General features: G+C 31.7%; 1 protein-coding gene and 1 long non-coding RNA gene across 24 annotated transcripts in view; one reads left to right on the forward strand and one right to left on the reverse strand.

The window, feature by feature from the left end:
- Positions 1 to 16,777, forward strand: part of LOC148628540 (uncharacterized) — a 30,069-nt gene extending 13,292 nt beyond the window's left edge. For all 4 annotated transcript variants that reach the window (XR_015923803.1, XR_015923805.1, XR_015923806.1 and 1 more), the window contains 3 exons: positions 374 to 635; positions 14,492 to 14,563; positions 16,402 to 16,777. This is a non-coding gene — a long non-coding RNA (uncharacterized LOC148628540). The remainder of the gene's footprint in view (positions 1 to 373; positions 636 to 14,491; positions 14,564 to 16,401) is intronic.
- LOC148628539 (single-stranded DNA-binding protein 3-like) overlaps positions 1 to 26,224 on the reverse strand; it is a 73,541-nt gene that overhangs the window by 27,114 nt on the left and 20,203 nt on the right. For 11 of the 20 annotated variants that reach the window (XM_088589391.1, XM_088589470.1, XM_088589417.1 and 8 more), the window contains one exon: positions 16,646 to 16,732. In XM_088589391.1, the coding sequence (XP_088445517.1) occupies positions 16,646 to 16,732 (87 nt within the window). Of the gene's footprint in view, positions 1 to 16,041; positions 16,105 to 16,645; positions 16,733 to 26,224 lie in introns of all 20 variants that reach the window. The other 9 variants (XM_088589338.1, XM_088589426.1, XM_088589356.1 and 6 more) reach the window with 1 other exon arrangement.

A 26,224-nucleotide genomic window follows, 5' to 3' on the forward strand; every position in this document is an offset into this window, starting at 1 on the left:
TGTCGTGAATATTGGTCACATCTTTATTCAATCACTGGTACCCATAACACTGTTATACATTTTAACATGCAAAGAGTGGATTTCTTTTTCAAATGTTTATCTTACAGTCTGCTGTACCTTTCAAGTTATTTTGCTTCATCTCAGTACTTGATAAACATACATGGAAAATCTGTTTTCTCCAGTGCTTTGATGAATTACAAGCCATAATTCTAAGAGAAATTGGTTTTTGTGCTTAAAATTAATAATGAAGTACCTTTGGACATGATGCATATCAAGTTATAATGGTAGATTCATTATGTTTAAAGTAGCCTAAAGGCAGTTATAACATGGGACTGAATAATGATGGACAAATTTCATTTTTCCATTTATGTAGGATTTAGCAAGCTGCATGGAATTAGGTTGACAACAATCATTGGATACGGAAAATTCCTATCTCTATCAATTCACTGCCAAGATTACCTTGGAGTGTAATTTCCTCAAAGTTGTGAAAGTTATTTGGATATGTATTCACAAAGCTTGATATGGAATTGATTCAGTGTTTGTAAGGATCTTAAACATGTTCTATTCGTTAATGGGAGAAAATGGAAGTGATTACAGCAGGGATTTATTTCTTAAGAAGCCCTCAGCGTTAAAAGGTAAGCTGAAGCTTTTATCTCATCAATTATTTCTACATACAGTAAATGACTTCATAAACCGCAACAGATGCAGAGTAAACATTTGGCTATTTTCCCTATCAGTTCTAATAATAAACAGAAAGTAATCAGTTCAGCTATCATTTTACATTCATATATACCCCATTAGGATAATAAGTATATTTGATAGCCTATAAGGTATTACTATATGTAGAAAATTAAATCTATGTTGTAACAGAACACATTGTAAGAAAATGATCCGCATGCTGCAATATAATTGATGAAAAGAATTCAGAGAATACAAAAACACCTGTGAGGTATACTATCAAAGTACCTTTGATCTTCTTTATGAAATATCTATATAACATGGTATGCAACACATAAGGGTTATGCATAAAATTTTAATCATTTAACTTCATTACGATGACAACTACATATTGAAATGCATCAACAGGACACATTATTTCTTCGAGAAAAGGGGGAGTGGGGGTAAAAGAGAACCATGAGGATTTCCTTCGGCTGTATTTAGAAGTCAGGTTACTTGAGATGCTTTCAGTGTACTTGATTTTTTGACACCAAGGTATAACTTCTATTTCTCTCTATAAGCCTTTCCAAAACCTGAACTGAGACGTATTTCAGCAAAGGACACGATACAATCTACTTTCCACTATTACATCAGCAGAAACTACTGCAGTGCCTTCAACAAGGAGATTTTCTCTGTAATTAGCTTTGGTAATGTAACCATCAAACAAATGAGCTGGACAGATTTCTAGTGTTTTACTAATTAACAGGTAATAACAGACATCAGATCGATGCTTTGATTATTAGGAGGATGTTTTTGTCAGACACAATCAAATGAATATACAAAGAAAACATCTTGCTAACAGTGAATTGTCACTCCATGCAAGATTATCTCAGCAGCAGCAAGGCACTAATGTCATTTTGATTTGAAATCATTCTTTGCAACCTCTTCCCATCTCTCCTGAATCTAATTTCTTGGATAGTATGGTTACGTCAAGAACTCTTTCTAGAGCAGAAAACAGTTGACTTAATGTCAATGATTTTATTGTTATAAGGTAGGAATAACTCTATAATGGTTATCCAACTATAAACCAAATGATTTTTTTTTCATTATTTGAAAGGTGGTTGTCTTGTCACATTGACTTTTCTTATTATTTCAACAAGACCTTTTTCCCTAACTTCTGATGACTTCAAATTCTTCATTAACAACCTATAAAACTCTTGACTTCTTCAATGACTTCTCCCAATACTCTCTAAGACCCTCCAACTTTCTAAGACCTCCCCATAACTCTCAGATATTTCCTCAATGTACCCAATGATTGTGTTTTCATTAACATTACCAAAACTCTTTTATTCATCCATAACCTTTCTATGACACTCTTCAACTCTTCCACAAACTTCCTGAGGCTCTCTACTATTCTGCTAACCCACTACTACACAATATATTACAATGAATCTTTTTTGTTTCATTTTTTTTTTCAATCCATCTACCCACTCATCTTATCAGTCCATAACAGCTCCTCTTTCCAAACGATGTTCAATTTGTTTCAATTGTTGGAGGCTTATGTCCAATTGCTGGTTCACTAAGTCTCATTAAACTGTCATCACCAAGTAATCAACAGAGAGACTAATGTATATTGAACTACTTGTAGATTACTTATTATATCTATTCTTTGAAGAGTATCTCAAGTATTATTACAAATGCCAAATCAAAATAGATTAAAAACTGAGGAAACATAAATTCCCATCTTCTTCCCCAATATTCATCACAGCTGGTCATACATACAGCACACAACAGGTGAAAGTTTCTATAAAGATTGCAATACAGTCATCAGAAGATTTCAACTTTATGCTTCCTGGTGCCTTTCCCTACTGTTTACAGTAAAATTACCATGTCAACTGTACTGACATGCCAACATGTTAAAACTATACCAATTTAACCCAGACAGCCATAATGATGTTAGGATTTCTACAAAATATGCTGGAAGAAAAAAAAACAGGAAAAAGAATAACAACCTTAGAAAAGATCATAACACCACTAGCTTAGTGGCTTAAGGGAGTGGAGGATAGATTGAAATGCTAATGCCTTACAGCTCTCCCATAATTCACATTTGGCTGCATAGTAAATGACAATACTTCATAGTTTAATATGCATCCCAACATAAATATCTGTAAGATAATTGCATTTTCAATTACCATACAACTGCAAACCAATTACATTATGTATTTCACTATTACTGGAAGCCCCAAGTATTTAATGCCCCTATAATCTGCACTGTATACTGTAAACACTAAATTCCATCAAAATACTCCAGCAAAATGAAATTCCACAGCAAAACATTTGTGAGATATTTTTCAAGTTTTGTCATGTTTTCAAAAGCAGATCCTGATAAGTTGGTTCCCTCGAGTTTACTCTAAATTAATACTAGTATCAATGAGAAACTGAAGCTATCATAAAACCTTCATCATATTCAACTGTTATATCAATTTTGCAGCCATTATCTTCATTTTGATGGTTTTTGCAATAATATTTATGGAAGATTACCATCACATATTTAATGGAAAACTTTTCAATTTACTATTTTGTTTTAAATGCAAAAACTGCTGTTTAGAATATTTGAAAGATTTTTTTTTTAGTCAATATCATTATTAGCTTTTACTTGTTCAACACAAGTGGAAATGAGACAATAACAGCTTGGTGAATTGCACAAATAAGCCCCTCTTTCCTAACTGATGACTCTGTCAATAGACTACATTGTACTACCAGGCAGTTCTATTTTTACTCTGTTACCAATATTTTCAATGCAAATTTTAAAACTTAAAAAATTTCTATGAAAAACAGGACATTTTCAGTCTTCTTGGCGTCGTGACAGACTATCATTCATAGTAACTATGATACAGCCCTCAAATCTTTCCCTGTTATGGCCAACTTTTATTATTACCCAACAGTGACCCAACATCTATGTAGAACCTTTTATTCAGCTCATGAATTTCTGAAATAAGGCCATCACTAAAAGATATTCTAGCCCAAGCAAATCTAATACATCACCAAAAAAACATACTTATAAAAAGAAACCAGTTGTTGCCCACCTTTCCCCTTCAAAAAGATATGGGGCTTTTTATGTGTGATCATTCATGTCAGAGATGTATTACTAACCCTCAAAGATGAAAAATTGTAAATATTCTTTCATAAGTAATCCATTTCCTTAAGCTTTGAAGCTAATAGCTTCAAAATAATTCATAATGCATAGTTCCCCATGATGGATTAGCGAAGGCAAAAAACAAGTTCTGTTACTTGCTATTCAATATATTTTTTTATACCAACATACTTCAAATGAACCAGTATAATATACATCATTTTGCTTCAATGAATTCTGAGCTGTGCCAAAACAAATTTAATTTGATTTTATAAATGAATTAGCAATAAATTATTTATAGCAAATGCACTTCTAACTGAAGCATGTTAAAACCCAATAGTCAAAATTCATGGATGCTTCAAAGTTTTCTTTAATATCCAATATTTCTATACATTTCAATAAATAATAACTAAATATTCTTTATGCTTGATCATCCGTTTTTCTTTTTTAATGTTCCTGTCTCACTTCACCAAATATTCCCCCCCACCAAACATGGTTCCAACATTTGTACTTTAGCTTGTTTGGCCATCCCAGTGTAAACATGATATGGGAAAAAATACTGACTGCATCAACTAATGCTTCAAGTCAACAATTTCTTGTATGACTGCTACCTTTGCTACACTATCTAATGTTAATTGGCTGATGAATTGCTCTGGAAATAGTCTGAGTAATAAGATTAAAATACTAACCAAGGGCAAGTAACTGGCAAACACAATGGAATACAAGTCAAGTGAACCTTTTTTATAGAAAATACAAAGGTAAAATAGTATGGACTTCATGTCCGAGACACTGATGCTGCAAAATGTTGTTTATTTATAAGGGCCCACAGAAATCTATGAAGTCTGCCCACTTCATAACAAATAAAATTTTAAAAAAATTTAAACCTTTCTTGAAAGAAGAACGGCAAAAAGATATCAAAATCTTATTTCATAATGACAAAACTTTACATACATGTATCTATCAACCAGAAAATCTACTACCTTTTATAACCAGGTTCAAAATAATTAATTCTCAAGGCTTAATTTATCTATCAAAACATAAGGTAACACAACTTTTCTTAATTTCTGTCATTTGCAAAGACAATTAATTATACATGTCATAACATCATTTAATTTACATTCTGCCTTACACATTATTTGTGACATACCACGTTCAACAAATTAACCTCAGATTAATAATTTTTATTTCATATTCTTCATGCCATTCACTGGCAATGATGTATTACAAAATTGGTCTATTCAACATTCAAAATACTCTCCATATGTAAAGCTTGAAGTCATCTGAATTAGAGCTAGACTTACAAATATATTACCAAACTCTTAAAAAACACTGAAGCAGCCAATACTGTTAACAAATAATGTTTTACCAAAAAAAAATGAGAAAAAAAAAAATATTTTCCTAGCTCAGGATAGACCACAGACATTTTTTTTCTTACTTTTGTAATGTTACAAAAATATACAGAACTTTCCTCTTTCTGAACATTTGAGATGACTAAGAAAGACTTCAAACAGGCCTTTAGATACAAAGATATGCTGTTCTTTTTGTTTTGTTCTTCCTCCATTTTTTAGTCAAAGCTGTTTATATCATTCTGTAGGGTGTTGTAAAATTTGCCTACAGTTGTGCAGAGTATTTTAAAATTTCTATAAAAAAAACCCAAAAAAAACCATGTTGATGGATTTATGCCTTGTACCTGTTTTATCACAGTCATAATGATTTGTTATGCACCTGCTTAAAATCAAGAGGTTTACTCTGTCTTAAGATAATAACAATTTCTATATTGTAAATGTTTTCTTTCAGATCTTAAATTAAAAAAATTTCAGTCTGTCAGTTCGTTACAAGAAACAAAAGTACACTTGTTTATTTCCTTAGTTTCATGTTGTGTTAGAGAACACCAGAGACTTCGCACAGCTTTTCAGCACTTCATGACAAACACCTCTTTGATCCTGGTCCATCCAGATCTCACCTAATCTTCACACCTGTTTATATCATGTTACTTTTTCAATTATCATTTGATGTTCATTTTACACTACGTATATCTCACACCTGGTCGGTTTTACATTTTTCCTTAAGTCTCAGTAGATGATCTAAGACAGTGATACCTTAGAAACACTGTTCTTTTCTAGGAGATTTCCACCCGACAATAACAGCCTTTACAATCTTAGGCAAAAAAATGTCCCTACCATATTTTTAACATTTGTTATTTGCTAGTAATTATCTGAAAGCATGAAAAGTCAATTTGCTGGTACCAGCAGATTCCTTTAAGAAAATCTTATCTTCTTGAGGTTCTTCACAAATGATTGCTTTTTTTGTTAATTATCGCTGGAATGAGAAAATATGTATACTTTAAGTGGTTGATTTTTCATTTTCTGACAAATGAAAATTGTTTTTGTACTTCTTATCATTAGTAAAATCAAACAACCTGGATTTTAAAATAGCTCTTTGCTTTAAATCAAAACTATACAACATGCCAAGGAAGCAATCTTAAATGATTTTACACCTGACAATTATTGCCATGTTGAATTTGTTTCACCTTTTCTCTTCTCTCCCTGATGAAGTGAGGAAGAAGAAATCAGCAGTTTAAAGAGATTACAAATTTGCTTAAAATTATTATCAAAGATTATCCCATACTTTTGTTCCTAAACTGTGAAAGATACAGCTGAAATATCACTTGAGATTGAAAATCTTGCAAGACTGCATCCTTTAATGTTGAAAACACATACTTAATCTCAAGCTGCATAGATTACACTTGGCTTGGTCTGACAAGTGCAGAAGCATGCAGATTTTATATTCTCCAGGTACATCTTGTAAAGAAATCATATCAATGAGGGCTGAATGCCTTTGATGTTTTGGATAGATGTAGTCTTTTGAAGATTTAATGTTCTACAATTACAACCCTTTATTACAGATAATGATAGATCTAAGTCAATATTATATCACTACCACTCCAACTTAGCTTTTTTCTCTCTCATTGTGGTTCAATGAAAATTCTAAGTAATCAAGATAGGGCAAAAAGAGGTTTCCTGTTTCTTCATTTGATTTCGAAATTAATGCAAAATTTATTACATGTAATGAGATTGCTAGAAGCCTGATTGGAATGCAAAATTTATAAAGCCTTACAAATGAACTCAGAAAAGATATAATTACGTTGAATATTCTTCTAACTGCTGGTAACTAAATGGTTTTTTGACTGGTACCAACAGGCTAACAGATCAAGAACATGATACACAGAACCCTCTATATATCAAGTAGCATTTCTGTATAGGTAGGAACTGGCATTGCTATTCTTCTATGATGGCATAATGTTTCATTGCTTTAATACTCTTTCCTCAATGCATTTCATATTTCCTTTAATTTTTCTACACATTGTTGTGTCTTCTATATTTATTGTGTTCCACTTGCTTATACTGTTTTGGCATGCAGCTGCAAAATTGACCAGGATTACACATGTATTTTTCTTTTCTAACACAACTACTAAGTCTGTTACCATGAAAACAGATTACCAAAATAAAGAAGCTGTCAAATATAAAAAGTTACATCACATCACAAATACACATGTTCATGACAACCTGATTAAAAAAGAAATAGAATTTTAGAACCTAAAACAATATAACTTGTTACTGTTGCGTCCATAACCTTAAGATGTTTCTGTTCAGAAGGAAACAAATCCACTTCAAAGTGCTTTCTATCATATACGATGAATTCATTTGTATTATGTTCATTTGTTGAATGTGTTCACATCTGTCTTGTATGGAAGCTTGATGATTTTTATAGGATCAGCTGATGGTAATTATTTTTTACCAATCAGTACTTGAATTAATATCTTGAAGCAACGTCTGTACAAACACTTTCACTTTATTTTTACCCATATCCTATAGACTGCACTGAAGAACATTTCTAATCATGGAAAGGTCTATATCTCTAAGTTAGATGCATCCATTAGTTGAAAATGTTCACATTTCTCTGTATGAGCGGACTGCTTCCTGAATAAATTGCTGGACATGACAGCAAAATAATTAGCAATTGAGGACACAATGTTTCTTAGAAATAGAGATTATTGGATACAAATATCCAATTTGCAATGAAATGAGGATTTGGCCCAAGTGTAAAGAATCTCTGTTGACAATGACCACAGGCAAAAGCTTGTAGGCCTCACATTTGCTGTCATACACAAGAACTTATTTCCATTTTAAGCCCTTTACTTGTTTATGTTTTTGCACAAGATTCACATCAGCAAAACATCAGCATTTGTTGAAAAATTCTTTGCTCCTACTTACTAAATAGAAATCACCATATTTTGCATCATTCTTTTTTTTTATTAGACATAGACATCCATACCTCCTTTACTTTTGACTGTGCTACAATATCTTTTACAGTTAAGCTGCGTTCATGACACAGACATTTTATCAAATCTTTCACTTCTTAAGTTGGATAAAACCAATTTATTTTGAATTTTATCTCTCACTCCCTTCCTCTAATAAAACTCTTAGTAAATTTGGTGCTGGTCTTGTTTTAGGATATGAAAATTGAAAAGGAAAAGAACAGCATTCCTTGAACAGTAAAAAACACATTGCAGTTTCAAATAGTAGTCAAACTGCCAGTTTCAAGTGCCAACATCTTTTAAAAATTCCCCAAATAGATAACGAAATAGAAATGAGTTTTTACATGTACTGAAGCCACTACAATATATAAGGATTGAATTTTTCAAACGTTCTTCTAAACACTATAGCAGACCGGTAACTAGGCTACATCATGTATTTCCGACAATATCATGTCAAAGCATATTCTGGGGTGTTTTTTTTCTCCACTCTTAGATACAAGCTTGTACATTGCTTCCTCAGGGAATAGAATTTTCCCCCTCAAAATGTATTTTTCATACAGCTTATCAATCAAACAAGAATGATATTGTCATTAAATTGGGAACATAATCATACTAATATGGATGAATATTTCATGTTATTTTGATTAATGTACCCCCTGACATTTTATCTTAAAATGTTTTTTTTTGTTTTTGTTTTCCTTTCATACTAATTATTAAGAAGGTAGGAGTTCTTATCATTCATTTTTTTAACCACCACCATAACAAGTCGACAAATGTTAAACATGGGCAAGTCCAGTGATGAACTAATAAAATTTATTCCAATGCAGCCTTCCTTTTAATATCTATGGACACTTCAGTACTGGTTTTAAGAATCAGCCTGCACAACTGGACTCGAGCACTAAAAAGATAAGCTCTAAATGTCAAGATGATAGCTGAACTTAAATTCCAAACATCAAACCAAAATTTAAAGTCTGCACAACTATCCTCTCAAAGACTGCCACTGAAAAAATTTCCAAACAGAAGATCAACAAATATAAGCCAGCAATGAAACAGAATTATAATTCAGAGCAAGAGAGATATGTCATGACAATCAATAGAAATTTCTGATTCAACAATAATTGAACTGAATAGATGAATTAAACATGTTAAGTAGCTTGTCAAGAGAACGAAAAGGGTCTAACCAAGCGTGCATTGGAAATTAAACTATCGGCCTCTTATGTATATGCTATCATTCATCAAAGCAAATCCACTCTTGATCAAAACCTTTGCATCCATAAACATTCCTTCCAATACTGCTACTAGACTCCTTTCATGTATCACAACCAATTAATTCTGCTTCTCCCTGAGAGCATGGATAAGGTTGCTATTCAGCGAAATATAAAGACTCTTCAAAAATATATATTTATGATATAATACCAAGCTTTATCAAAGATGACTAGATTCATATATCACAATTTTCTTTCATTGGTAGGGAAATTTCCTCCTTGGTGTATGAAAAGAGAAATTCTATCATTTTAAAGCTAAAAAAAAATAAATGAAAGGATTCATGCCAAGACAAGCTTTAGACAACAGTGATGTCTTTCTTTCTGAATTAACTGTATTTTAATCATCTCTCCAGTGAATAGCTCCATTACTCTTGCTAAATTTGAAGTTCTTATTGCTTGTGGGTTCAGCCCATCAAAATCTGCTTCATTTCATCATTTCACTAGAAAGCTATAATGGAATGGACCCTTCAAGTCTCCTTGAACAAGTCAAACTAATGTATTGTACCAAAGCAAACATATATTCAAATTTTGATTTAAACATGACCTTTATGCTTGAAGTGAAATATTATTCTATGCCAAACCTCCACATTTTGAAACCCCCTTCTCTTTCCTGCATGTGAAGGTCTTGGTACTACAAGTTTTAGTTTAGATGGTTCACTACTAACTTTCTTGGTTGATTTAATTTTTTGACAAGTTTCATGTTGAGCCTTGTCAATAATTCAGTGGGTACTGAAACTAGACTATCATGTATTTTCCTCAACTCTTCCTCATCATGATACTTAGCTATGCTTAGAAAGTGTATTACAAGGTATAATGTCACATACACAAGAATGCACAGAATACCTACTATTCTACATTGAAACATAGAAATAGGCTAGTTAGTATGTTGGGTAAAACTCATTTTACTATATCAATGACAATTTCGTGGCTTCTATGTGGTTTTTGAGATGAAAGCTACATTCTTTGCTCTGAATCTTCATTTCATATTCAACAGTGGTCCAATATTGTCCAATTAGTTATTTTGTACATTCAATACTGAATGCAATAAACATTTCCATATTAATCCATTCTAAAGTTGACATTCTAATTGTACTATTCAACCAAAACAACTCAGCTTTGATACTGCATTAAGCAACTAACAATAAAAATATTTGCAAGCAAATATTCCATTAAGTTGCATCAAATGCATGCTAACACACACACCCACTTAATTTCAAACAATTAATTACTAAGAACCCATATATTATTTGAAATTGGTGGGTAACTAAACAACTGCCACACTTGAAATGACTAAACCTAGGAACCTAGACTACATTCCCCCTAATTTCAAACTTGAAACCATACAACAAAGCAATTACCACACTGCTAAATTCATTTTTGTCCACCATAAAAGATACCTAGTCAAATCCAATTTAATAATTCATTTCCTTTTACTCTCAACGACAAAGCTATTTCTACCAGCAACTATATAGTTTTAATGGAGTGCATAAAACAAATATAATATCTGTAAAATCACTATAATGCATTTGTTTGCATGGTGTCATGTTGTAAAATGTCATTTGGCGAGGGAAACACAATATCGCCTCTTTTTATAATGGAAAAATCTGTTTTTTCTGGAATTAAAGTGATCAAAGGATATTATTCCTTTCATGCAAAACCATTTTCCCTCTGCACATTCCAATTTGTATTGCAGGTACAAGGTCTCATGATTACAGTAGATAAATATTCATGTTCAGTCCATATTCAATTGTAAATTATAAGTTGCATCATAATACTGCTCCAAATACTGAAGAGAGAGAAGAATGTCTGCCACCTCTTTCACAGGCAACCCCCACTTAATGCTCATAAAGTGCTGACCCTTGAGCATCTTTTGTTCCAACAAAAATCCATTCATTTATATTTTATACATCTTAAAAACGAAATCAAATTTCTTTTTTGTACAGAAAACATCAGAGAAACAGATCAGCCAGGGAGTCTGCTTCTAGGATTTATCTGATTTCTTCATATCCTAAAGTGGGCTTTGTGATGTAGTATTTCTTACTAAACCCCATTTTAGGCTATCTTTGGCTAAGCTTCATAAACCCAATCTTTTTGGAAACCACTCAAGAGAGAACTATTGTCAGTTGGCATAATTTGAACATGGCAATAAAGCAAAACTCTAAAAACCAGAAAGAACAAAGTGGCTTTTGTAATCATTATTAGATGGCATTCTGACATTGGTTGTTCTCTGACAGGAATTCCATTTCCTTTCTGGTTTCATTAATATCTGTACTCTATGTACCATACACAATAACACTGTCATGTGGGCTTTAACATCCTCCCCCACTGATTCTATCAATTTCTAAATTGGATGATTAAAGTCCAATGTAAGCAAGAAAAACAGCAGGTTGCCTCACAAAACATCTATTCCATGTCACTGCTGTTTCATCATAAACATACATATTTAGATCAAACCTACAACAATTAGGTACAAAAGTATGTCTATCTGTTCTAGTAACTAATTTTCCCCAAGATTGATTATTATAATCTTCTCAAACTTGAATTTACCCTTAAAGATGGATTTTCAATATTTAGGTTTGAAATGTTTTGAAAATATTTATCACTAAATGTCTATAACAATATAGTGTAAGAGGCATCATGTAGATTACTTATCTTCCCAGTTGATGACCAGTTTAATTAAATCAACTAACTTCATCTCTCTGTTGTGCATGATCACCAACAAAACAATTACGATAATGAACCTTACTTCAATAACAGACAAGCCACATTATATTTCCATCCTTACATCACAAACTACAGAAGAAGCCAAGTAACATCAAAACACTTCCAAAACATTGTAAGAGCCATCATCCCAGAGCACAAACAACTTCTTCCTTTTGACTATAAACTCAAAGACTATACATCATAATCAGGATTTTTGGATGTCAGTAGTTCCCCATCAATCTCTCAAAGAGCAACTCAATATAACTTAATCATAATACCAGTCAATGAATTAACCCTGAAACTGACACTTTAACCTGTGTAATTCTTCATCTTATACAGCCATAAGTATATCATATCAAAAACAGTGTCTCGTTCATTCACTGAACACTCTCCCCCTCTCTCTCTGCTTGTTGTGCTTTTATATTGATACAGCCTTCAGGGACCAGATCCATAGCCCCCTCTAAACTTTTGTACTTCACTTTTTGCTGTAAGTACATGACCATTATATTAGCTCTTAAAAATAACAACCACTGCATTGTATTTGTTTGGCCTGCAGTACACCACCTAGCTTAAAGCTTTATCTAGTTAAAATACAGATCTATGCATTAAGCCAAATTTATTCTCCCTTCCTCCACACTTAAAAGTGACTGTTTTAGCAAATGACTGATTTGAAAAGCTACAGTAAATCTTATATCTCTCCTTCACTGATCTGATTTATTTATCTGTCTAAGGCTCTGCCATTAATGGCATGACATTAAGTTCAATTTTCTTTTTTTTTCAAATGGATTTTCTTTCAAGCTTAGTGAAATAACTGTGATTACTTAAACCAGGGATTATTTTCTCCTTGTCAGAACTGGTAAATCATCTAAGATCCAACATCAAAGAGCTCTACACAGACCATAATTAGTTGGTACAACTTCAATATAAAGTGGTACAAAGCAAGCCAATGTCTTTTTGATGTAACATAAATTACAAATCCATGTTCCAATTTCTGATATAAAAATTGCAAACTGCACAATTACTGATTTATATTACTCTATATAATAGGCAATTAGCAAGAGAATTTCAATATAAAATGTTTTCCTTGATCTTATCATATAAGTACGAGTTAAGAATTAGGTGCCTGAAAAAGTCTCCAATTAGCTGAGTTGAATTTCTTGTATGAAAAGATTTTCTCCTATACTCATGCTACTGCTATATTGTATACATGAAATGATTTATTTCTCCACATAAAAACCTAATCATTGTTCAATTTTCTCCTTGATGAAGTGTACCAATACTCCTCTTTTATACCTAGAATAAATATTTACCAGGTAATAAACTTAATTGAAGTTTAATGTAAACACAGGCAGTTAAAGCTACAACCCTTCAAAACAGTATGCAACTGTGCAATTAATTGTGATTACTACATTTGAAGAATTATGACACTTGTGCACTAAATGCCTTCTAACACTGCAACTATGAACAATTTTTTTTCTTTTCTAAAATCCACTCTCAAACTTGTTTTTTTTTTTGTCTATAAATCTTAAACAATGATTTTCAATGCATTTCCCACTTGCAGAGCAGGCATACAATCCTATCCAGGGCTTCTGGTGCTTGCCACAGCCAATGCATTCTTTAGCTTGTCAGTTAAACTATTGCTTTTTTGATGTTTCATAACTTCTTCAGTTTTCTCAAGTTCCAGTCAGACTTAACCATTTAGGCCAAGTTATTAATATTTCACAAGCTGTCTCCCAAAAATGGCATACTAAAACTCACCCACCATTATGTACAAATCAACATTCATAGCATTTCTTTTCTGAAGCCAATTCTTTCAACTGTGAACCATTTTAGTAGTACAATATGTCTAGTTTCGATGTCATAAAAATGCTAATCAATAAATATTACAACTCTGAATGCTTTTTGAAGGGAGGAAACAACAATAAAAAGAAACACTTCAATGTAATTTTTATTTAACATGTATTTTCATAAAGTTACATATTACAACTGAAATGATAAAACATGATGATAAAACTCAATATATGATCATGAATTTCTGAGAAACAGACACATTTGGATGCATATATCAATTTCATTGACCAATATAAGCCAATAGAAATCTATTGGAAAATCTTTATTTTGCAATTAGTATGAAAAGATTTGGTTGTTTAGAACCTATTTGGTTGATAAATGACATCAAAGGGATTAGAAATGTACAATAAATAACCTGATGATCGGGATATTAAAAACAGTACACCAATCTGTATTGACATTACATGCAAACCAGGGAATAAAAGAGGAAGTAATTCAATTCAATCTGCCAAAGAAGATTAGATCAAAAGGCTTCAACTTGATGACTAAATCATATGAAAAGTTGGTGAAGTACCTGTAAAAGTCATTCAAAATTTTGATGAAAATTGTATTTCATTTTTGCAGGGTCGAAAGTACAAGATTTGCAATGATGATCTTATTCATTGACACTTTGACACTAAACTTCCACAGTTGGAGGTAAGGCTTCAAGTTTTTATTTCCTATTAACGTTTTTGTTTGAATATTTGCAACAAGCAAAGCACACTTACCTCCCTTGTTTTGAGGGATATGAAATTATCTCCCTTAGGACCTTCATGGAGAGGACAACCAGAGTTATTTCCCATTGTATATTGTTATACATTTTGTATTATTTCTACTTGGTGTTAAAATTTTAGTAAACTACAACAACAATGATACATTTCCACACAAAGCAAAAGCGAAATTGTTACTTTTTTAAATAAATAATCTTCAAAGGATAGAAAGGTAAATGACAAACAGTATACTGTGTTAAATGAAGAACCTATATGTATTTCTGAAATTATTGTTGAAATTCGTGATCAGTTTGTATTAGTATGTATTTTGAATGAATATATCTTAAAAGTGAGTTTGTTTGTACATGTATATGTACTAGAAAGTAAATGTATAAATCAAGAATAGGCCAAAAAAAAAAATACCAGTGTTTCTACTAACATGCTCTTAAAAAACTAGGGTCGAAAGTTTGGAATTTTTTTTCAACATTTTTCAAGGTTTTTGACCAATTTTTATTCAGGCACATACAGACTTTATAAGTGCTTGTCAAAAAATACCAAAAACCTTGAGGGTAGGCACAAAAAATTAGGGCCAGTAGGGTTAGCAAAAACACAGGTAATATTTTTTAGGCCATATATTTATCTTACTTCAAATAAAAACGAAAAACAAAAACAAACAAATACATAAAATCTGGTTTTCACTGTACATTTTTTTTTAATTGTTAATAACTACAGAAAGAAAAAAAGCCATGAATGAAAGAAATATAGAGGTAGTGAAGAGATATCAGAATTTCAGCAAATGGTAATTTACAACATGAAACTGGCAAGACAACAATCCCATATTTTTTATACTGTATTTATGACATATCTGGACTAATCATAATATTCAGCTTTCATGACCTTCAGTTAAAGACTTACTTGTATTGTTTTTAACATTTTTCATTATCAGGAAAATCTCCCACAAGCGAAGATGACAATTAGGAGGAATTACATACATGTCAAATATGACATATCAAAAACCCAAATCTAATAAGTTCATACGATAAGTAAGAAAAAAATGGAATCTTGAAATTACAAAAAGGACTAAAGAACTGGTGGTTTGTAAGTGACTTCAATCAAAATTATTTACAAAGCCTTTTTCTCATGTTCAAAATATAAATTTCCACTTAAATTTAAAATGGACACTTGCTGACTGACTGTTCCACATATGCAAAAAAAACAAAAAAACAAAAAAACAAAAACCAAAAAAAATGAAGTAATGTATCTAATAAACATAGAGCCAAAACCTGCCTGTATTTCATGTTGTAAATTTTATTTGGAGTAATTCAGTATCACAAATGGTATAAAACTACCTTGAGAAATAGAAAGGCAACAACAAGATGGTGACAACATTCATGTATAGAAATGTATACATTGTTGTTTACTCACTTGGTTGGGCCCCATCATAGGGGGATGTGGCTGTGAATGGGGGGACGGCTGTGAGGCTGGCGGCTAACAATACAAGGGGACCAAGATTACTTTTAGGTGCTTATGTGCAGTTTTGTGAAGTGCAGATATACAAAACTTGAAAATCATACCCTGTAAGTCATTCACTAAACTGCATCTCAACAAAAATATCTCTGAACAACAGATTCTTCTTAGAACATATCACTTACAAGTCTTGCAACAGTGTTTGGAGGGTTCTCAGCCAAATAATGTACCTCTCAAGATTCAAAAACTTGTTTTTGCATACTAAGACTTGTAATTGAAACTTCCTTACTAATAAACATATCCTAATTATATTTTCAGATCCAATGTTCATACTGCTTCCTTTCTCCAAGTAGTGAAGAAGACAAACAAAATGAAGATAAATTCATTCAAAGGGAGATAACACCTTGACATTTTTGTTAATCAAATCACATGAAAAGCAGAGTTGTCTCCCATGCCACATTAATTTCCCATGGTATTAGTGATTGTAATGACGGAGATAAAATAAAATGATTGCTGATGATGAGATATGAATTCAATGAGGAATGAATAAAGGAGTACTTACAGGGAAAAAACCTGGGGGCATTGGGCCCCCAGGAGGCATTCCATCCGCTGGGGGCATTTGTCCCAAAGGACTCTGTGCTGCTGGATTCTGAAACATAAATATTCAAGATTGAATAAAAAAGTTTAATAAGTAGGAATTATTGCATTTGTTTACCACTTGGCATCAAAATGTTTCAGCTTCACAATATTTTCAATATGATTCTTGTTATTTAAAGTAGATCATACCTATTACACACAGCACATTTCTGTTGTCTTGCAAAATCATACAGAAGTACGTTTTTTTCAATTAGCAAAAAGTGTTAGAAACAATGTAAAACAATTGTTTATCGATGACTTTAAACAGACATAATACCACATATGGTAAAATTACTGCCTCTTTCAACAGGGGAGTAATTGGTGGGAAAATGTTCAATAGAAATGTAATGGGTATATTAGTCTTTTGAATATCACAAGAAAAAGAGTTAGGTTTTGAAAAATGAAATAAAGTCATATACCAGTAAGTGTACTTAATACAAATTTTTAATTAATTTTATAAACTAGTGATTCAATATTTTGCCAAAATGGCAAATATTCCCAATATAATCTACATAAAATGTTATAAAAATGGCAAATATTTAGGCTCAATTATCTTGAAATTAAGTTTGGTAACCTAAGTAATTTTTTACCAAAATTTGACAGAATGTCTGTCTAAGGACATCTTTAAGAAAAGAAAGGAAAATCTTTACACTGGTACTAAACATACTGGGTATCATCTACCTTGGGTATGATCTACCTTAAAAACTGGATATGATCTACCTTGGGTATGATCTACCTTAAAAACTGGATATGATCTACCTTAAATACTGGGTATGATCTAACTTAACAACTGGATATGATCTACCTTAAATACTGGGTATGATCTACCTTAAATAATATAAAATAGTATTTTTAACAAAATAAGTCTTAAAAGATAGCATCCATTTTTTAACACATAAAGATGTAACTCAGGAAAAATGTTTTGTCCCAAATACTGAATAACATATATTTTACCTCCAGTTTAACACAATAAACACAACATCTTATCAAATTGCTTTCAATACATGAGTTATTCCCCTTACAATACAAATGCAACTCAAAAACAATGTTAAACAAATACATAGGGATTTTTTTTCTTGCCAGAACTACAACACAAAGAAGCAACAACTTCAGTATTAAAAAGTCCTGTAAGTTACTACTCAGATTTGCATTAAATACAGATTAAACAACTTTGTAATAACCTTGTAAGATGCATAAGTACTTCATGAAAGCCAAACAAAATTTGGAAGTAGGAAACAAGTCATATGAACAAATTTATAAGGATGAAAAGGGAAAATCTCAACTCAAACCAAATATACTACTGGATACAAGACCATAGAATGGTTACTACTCCAAGTATTAAGGATGAAATGATTCATCATCATATCAATGTATCACAAACTTTTGGTGGCGACACAGTACAATATATTTGACTGAGGCTTCAATACAATATGATAAAAGTCAAAATGCATTAATCTTTGTAAAGATCAAAGTTAAGACTCTAAGAAAGAAACCTGGCTTCAACAAAATTAATCATTTTTAAATTTACAGAATATTTTTTTAAATTCCAAATTGAAGAGAAAAAAAAAGACAATGCTGTTGTGTATCGTATTGAAATGTATCATACCGTCACCCTTGTTTCTTGATATATTTTGTACGTGAGGAAAGTGTATCGTTTGAGTCCTACAAGTAAGCCAACTTTCTACTATATTATATGAAGGATCTTTTTCATTGCAACTGCATACAAATGTCTATACATTGAATTTTTTTTAGAAAAAACATAAGAGCTTTTTTCACAAATTCTTCAATCGTTACTATAGTGACAACAACACTGATAAGAGATATCTTCAACATTTTGTGCAAAATTCTAGTCCTATCCTTTGATTCCCAATGCATCGCCTGAGAAGACGGAAATCCTTATACTTAGGCAATATATCCGAGACACTAGTGTAAGAATCCATTAATCTCTAGGTTTTACTGTAGGATTGTCTCCTACTGTAAGACATATGACAATGCAGTTCTGGAATAAGCTATGCAACAGCTGGTTGATAGATCAATGCAGACTGTCTCAGAAACTCATATTGTATCAAAGTAAATTTGCCACTTGCATATAATGGTTATTATTTTTTTAATATGAATTATGAATATTACAGACAACAGAGCAAAAAGCTTTTTTTTTTAATTACTCCTTAAAATTTTTTTACTGTCAAAACATTGTACAACAACAACAAAAAAAAAACCAGTAAATTTGTTAAAATCCAGTGACCACTCAATATGGTTTCAATCATGCTGCAAACGTTAAAATGGAGGATTAAATTTCTTTCTCTGAAGTGAATTAGTCCAACTGAAATTTGTACAGTTACGAGTTATTTATACACATGTGTCGGTTTAACCCCAAATTAAATATTCACTAAATATCTCAATTCACTTCAAAAAAAATTTGGACAAATGAAAAGTAAAAATAGAAAAAAAATCAAAGGGCTACAACTTAGTCAAAAGTTACCAAGTGCAATGCTTAAAACCAATGGATCATAATCAAAGATTGCATACATACTGAGCTGTGCAAAAGCTTTAACACAAACCACAACATCAGGTATAACAGACAGAGGACTAATACACTGAATACATGTCTAGGGCTTTGAAAAAAAATTGTCAATTCCACAAAAAGTCATTTGTGTAAAGTCAGTCAAAAGTTGTGATATCACTTTGAAGTCATGAGTCATGAGTTTCACTTTTCCGACTATTTGTAAAATTGGGGCTAAGTTCTTAAGGAAAATAAATTTTCAAAACTACCATGTGAAGATGAAAATATAAAACCATCAAACAGGATTAACATCCAAAGTATGTTTGAAGACTTGGCAGTACAGAAGTATTTCTACATAGTTCCTTGTCAAATACAATATATACAGCAAAACCATTCATATAAGTAAACCCCTAAGTTCTGCCCAGAATGCAAACCACAAGGACATGATGGATCTACATAAGGCAAGCAGTATACAAGCAGAAAAGTCAAGGTAATGTATACATAGAAAAATAACAGATCAATCAAAATTATATCACAACAACCACTAACTGATCCATAAATCTCACATGGACCCTCTCTTAAATCTTTTTTTCCGTACTAGTGTAGGTACATACTAATACATATTTATAAATAAAGATTTAAATGTTTCTACTTCTCCTACTAACAAAAGAATTGAATTTTAAAGTCACTCTATTTCATAAAGATAGAGGAATTATGACACAGATTTAAATAAAAGACCTTTTGGCATTTAAATACACACAAGTAATATTCAGCTTCAGTTAATGCCGATCCTACTATACTAAAAACAAAATCAAAAACTGGATGAGGCACTTCAAGGGTAAGACAACTTGAAATTTAAAGATGCTCTGTTAACATTTGTAATTGCCAAATCAATAGTTTCAACAGAATATAATGCACAGCTAGCTCTAAAGATGTTTATTTGCTCTGATTAAAATACAACTACATTTACCAGTACATCATTTGTACTTTCTAAGCATGGATTTTTTAATAAAAGTTTTCTAAGCAAAGGCATGTGCAAAATTGCCTTTAGGCAATAAATACCCACACAACTTAGTGATATCTCTAAGTAATTTTATTCAAATGACTTAAAAGGTAAGATTGCTAAGTTCCTCAACCATCTAATGGTTAATACCATATATAGCTTGTCAATTCAAAATATGAAGCAAATAACCTTTCATTTGAACAATGGCACACACTGCTTAAAAATTTGAATCAAAAACTATTTTAGCCCAAATTTCAAAGGCAGATATAGACTAAATAAAATCCCAACATCCTGATAAGGTATGAGAAATGTTATCAAAAATCTATGATTTGACAGTAAATACAGAAAAGTCAATACTACAAGCCTAAACAGGTATATAAAATGGACAAAAATACCTCAATTCAAACAAAATACCTGTGGAAGATAACACAACCCCTTAAGGGAGCCTTTCAGTTTCACAATTTTATATTTCTCAAGGTTATCAATCCATACAACATATTTTAAAGATCCAGAAAATCTTTGCTTAAAATCCCTTTTGCTTACATGTTCATAAAAACAGAAACCCTTATTTCTGGCACTTCAATACCATTGCATCTCCTTTGGTGAATAATAACTCATACAGTTCAAATTGGTAATTTCTGTTTTCAACATACTACAGCACACACTAATTATAAAAAAAAAAAATCAGGAAAATTTCATCTGTTACCTGTATACAAAGGTTGAGTACAATGAAGTCAACTAGCAACTAAGGGGAACAATCACATCCTTTGGGAAGAGATTCAGGTTGAGAATGATAGAACAATTAATTAAACCTTGCTTTTTATAAGTCTAGCACACTGACCAATATTATGTATGATTTACATGTAGGTCACAGAGCCAACAAGTCATCACTCACTTTTTCCTATGCCATGTAATCTGGGGAGAGGTTTAAAGTCCTGGATATGGTTTGGGCTGAAATCTCCTGCACTCACAGTAAGTGTGCTTCCTCAAGTCAAACCTAGCGAGTCCAAGTATTTGGAACTCAATAATTAAGGGTTTTCTTTCGAAAAACTACGAAATTACAAAGTACAAATCCATCACGACTTATCCAACAAAAAAAAAAATAATGCAAGTACATTGTCTCAACACCATAAAGTATATCATCTGAAAAATTCCCCTTATTCTCACATTTAATTGCATTAATAACCTCCCATGGGTAACCCCACATAAAACTACCCTACATCATTACATCAATGATCTGCCTATTGATTTTGTAGACCCAACCCACAAGCGAAAGTGACAAACAAAACTGTGTAAACATGTTTATATTCACTCATTGTTCTATCAATAAATCAATAGTCTTACTACCATAGAGGTCAATATTAAAATATAAACATGTGTCAAGCATACCTTCATACGCAATTTATTTCGAATGATGCAACAAAACAATACCTGATGCAAAAAATCTATATCACAGTAACCCTAGAATATCAATTCCCACATGAAGGAAGAGGGATTTAAACTAACTCCTTCTATTCCATATGAGAAATTAAAACTTAAAACTATGAAACATTCCCACTGGTATTTTTTATCATAAATGTGACATTCTGGCATATTTGAAGTTCACATATATACCCCAACTTCCTACTGGACTCTTAAATGGCAATGACCTTCAATTAAGACTAATGGCAATCATTAATCCAATTAAACAAAACAATGTTTCCTATCACCTCTTAAGTACAGGTGCTCTTTAAAATCATACAGAGGGCCATATATCCATTTATTTGGGAATATCAACTTACGAAGTACTCAAAGAATGGAAGAAATTTTAGAAAGTGGTTAAAAAGTACTCTGTTGAGGAAAACAAAGCTGAAATTTTTTTCAATAGAACTCATATCAACTGTTTGTGGACTAATTTCATTGCTTTCTCAACTCTACTGGTATTTTTTATCATAAATGTGACTCTCTGGCATACTTTAAAATGACAAATATCTCTGTGCTTCCAACTGCACTCTTACACAGTAATGACGTCCAACCTAGACACTGAATGTTTTAGGAGAAGGTATTATGAGCCCTTTATCCACAAGAAAAAATTCAATATTTTTTTTTCTTATTTAGAAAACACCTGAAAAACTTATAAAACATGTTTTTCACATGTTAAGGGCCTCATGTAAAACATATCAAAAACGTGTTTCAGGCTAACAAAATCAAGTAAATAAAAATTAAATAAGCATTATATGTTTTTTAACAGAATTTCATTTATGAAAAGAGCATGGCTTTCATATGATTTTTACAAACTTAATTTCAAGTATTTTACAATGCATGAAAACCTACATATATATATATATATATAGCCTTAAGTATAAATATGTACAGTCAAGACCTGACAAAAAACCATGGAAGGACACAGACACTGAAATTAACAAAAACAAAAGCAGAACTAAAATACACCAAAGTCAAATATGGAAGTCCCGAATGTCATCACCATTGTTCTTTTAATTGTCATGATCACAGACAAGTAAAAATAGCCAGTGGTTAAATAAATCATAAATCATAAATCAGTACCTACTCTTCCCCAAAATGCAACAATTCTCAGTTTTAGTGTGATGTCACTCTGATTGGTTAACTGAAAGACCATAAGCCATTCAGAACTACTAAGTCTATATGTTCTGATGAAAAATCCTCATTCATCAATCGTAAACAAGTTCAAAAATAGAAATTAATATTCAAAATGTCCTGGACTATCTGTTCAAAAGATTGTTTGCAAGAAGAAAGCTGCAACAGATTTTGAAGTAGCTTTCAAGGTTTTATGTATGTTACTGTGTAAGCTAACCAAAGGCACCTACAATGTGTCACCTCACTACATCTCCTGTACATGAGTAAAGAAAATGTTTTCTCTTATGATTGGGATATAAAAAGTCTCATAATATCAGCTCAAGATTTTTTTTTTAATAACTAAGAGTATATTTCATTGTTTAATTAACAAATCAGATCAAAATGTATAAGATTTTCTTATCATGTTACATTATGTGTACCATTGCAGTAACTCTAAAAGTATGGCTTTCTTTTCATGCAATTTAAATTCATTCATTATTTCAAAACAGTTTTGATCAACTTATTATGATTAGTAAGCTTTGTCATTTTGAATTGTTACAGAATTACCAGACAAATGAGCACTGAAATACAAACTAGACAAAAAAGGAAAATAACAGATTTCAAATCAATTCTTGACTACCCCCCAAAAAAACCTATCTTAATCCTAGAATGTGTACAAAAAAGAGCAAAATACTGCATAAAATTTAGTATGTCAGTATTTAAAGGGAATCAGATTTTTGAAAGCTTTGTGGAATGATTTGAATTATCTCCCTTTCACCATTACAATGCCTAACCAACACCGACAGCAAGAGATTTTAAACCTGAAAGAAATTACCTAAAATTTAGAAACTTGGATTAAAAAAAAGAAAATCAGGTAGACTGAAAAGACAGCCAACAAATATCAAATAAGGGTTGACCTTTAAGACAATGAAAATCCTTGTTGAAAGTAGCTGATGGAAACAACAAATCAGTATGAAACACCAAATCTATGAAACTTTTTAAAATAATTTCCAAGTACATTTCAAGAAATATACTAGAGAAATACTTTGGATAGAACAAATGCTTATTATTAATAATTGCCTATCAAATCTAGGGCCTAGAAAGTTGTAGGTTTTTCGTTACTTCAATTTATCTTGTTGAAATGCTTCATAAATATACTAAGAGTAAGGCACAATTCCTGTAGAGTACATGAAACAGAAACATCATGTGTGAAAATCACAAAAAGTATGTATTTGGAGAAAAAAAAACGGGAAATATGGTAGGAAATTTTGGTGCAGTACAAGGTGCTAACAAAAATATTTATCACGAAAAAAGTTCAGCCTAACATCAGCAAGCATGTACATGTAGGAAAGTGTTACTTATATTATAGAATTGGTTAACAATCAGTGGAATCCAAGAAAAATAAACCACCTGCACTTACATGCCACAAATAGGTAAGGGAAATGGTTTGCTGTAAAATTATGGTATGACAGAAAAGAACTTAACTAATGCAGCAACCACTTAAAGGAAGAGCAAAAAACAAATTCGCATGACTAAATAGACCTTACTTGCTCATGTATTTAGAGAAAACTAAATCTTATAAAATGTGAAATTACATGGAAGTACTTCAAGATAAAATGAGTTAAGAAAGAAATGCATTCAATACCAAAGAAATATTCTTACAGCATCATGTGGTAAGATTAAGTTACATTGAAGTATTACAAGATCTTTAAGTGAACATCATTTGTCTTAATAAGATCTGGGAGCAATAGCAGACAGTTGTAGAATTATTCTGATTGATTGACAGATTGATTGTGGTTGAATGCCCTTATCTCAGGTATATCATGCACTTCAGATCAAGAACATTTGATCAATGGAACAAAACCTACTTAGACCCAGTCCAACATGATGACCACACAATGAAACAACAGCCTATAAGTATGCATGTCATCCTACTCGGACAAATCATTTTGACTCAATCATTCTTATTTCCTAAATGCTGTGTGCTAGGGCTAAGAAGCAGTGATAACCAGTTCCATGGTTTGAATCAACGAGGGATAGAAATGACCACCCCAGGACTCTAGGAGCAATAGCTAATACGAGACCAACAATTCAGAATTAAACAGAACAGTAAATAAATAGGATGTAACTCTACCAAAGATCAAATGACAAAAAGAAAGAAGAATAACAGGACAGATCATCTAGGACATTTCAGAATAATTATATCAACCATTATGATTCAAGAAGAACAAAACTATCAAGATAGCACTGACAGTTTAAAAAGAGCACCAAGGGTCGAATTTCCAAAGCCTGATGCCAAGACTTAAATTTAGGACTAATACTTTTTTGTTACTTGAAGAAAAGTTATATTTTTATTTTGAATTCTTCAGAGACTGACAGGAATGTACTAAATTGCTTTCAAAGCGATATTTTTCAACCCATTAGCAGTCATGCAGGCAATACACAAACTGGTATTGGATAAAAAAAAAAGAATTTCACTTATGCTCTAGCTCCATTGCAAAAAAAGACACACTGGAAGATAGCTAGACATGTCTGTGCACTATCTTCTATTAAACCAGCATTGTGAAAATCTGAAAAAAACAGAGCAACTAACTCATATAGACATTATCAATATCTACCATGAATTTCACACAATGGGCAAGGTTACAACCATGAAATGAATAAAAATAGATTAGTGATAGAGAAGATTAATATTTTTTAAGAGTTTTAACAATCTGATTTATTATTTTTTTTCTTTGCTGTATGTTCTTCCATTATTTATGAATTGCTACTACTTCAAAACATAGAACCATCTCAAATGTACTGTACACAATTATGTCATGTTGGTAGTAAAAGATGAAAAAGTAGTTGTGTCAGTGGGTTTGCAGTGTTAATGGTATTCAAGAATAATTTTAAGCCTTGATCTGCACGGTACTATCTACTGTACAAGTTTTTTTCTTCTGTGCCTGTATTTCAAGTTTTGTCACTTAATATGGCAACATCTAGAATGAGAAATAATCTGATGAAGAGATCAGATCAAATATAGTGTTCAACACATGTACAAAGGTCGAAGTTCAATGCCACAATCTTTTCCAAATACACAGAAACCTACATGTAACTTTGTAGCTGAGTTGTAAGAAAAGCTTAAATAAAGACTCATCAGTTGTGTTTAAAGTATGGATATCAATGCATTAAATAAGTGTTCAATTTAGGAAAACTCCTCATTATCTATGGTGCTCCGTTTTTTTCATAGCAAATTCTTTGACAACAAAATTCTTAAGACAGCAACATGATTATTCAAGAAATTTTCCTTTTTTTTCCAAATTAAGTATGCTTGCTTAAAATGTCAAATGGAGAAAAAATATCAGAGATTTTTCAACATCAATATTTGAAAACCTTTCCTCTTCTTACAAAACCATCCCTGATCAATAACTGCAACTGAGGCC

This window comes from Perna viridis, chromosome 1, assembly GCF_037379345.1.
Source record: "Perna viridis isolate PV_CMFRI_1.1 ecotype Kerala chromosome 1, ASM3737934v1, whole genome shotgun sequence".
NCBI classification, from domain to species: Eukaryota; Metazoa; Mollusca; class Bivalvia; order Mytilida; family Mytilidae; genus Perna; species Perna viridis.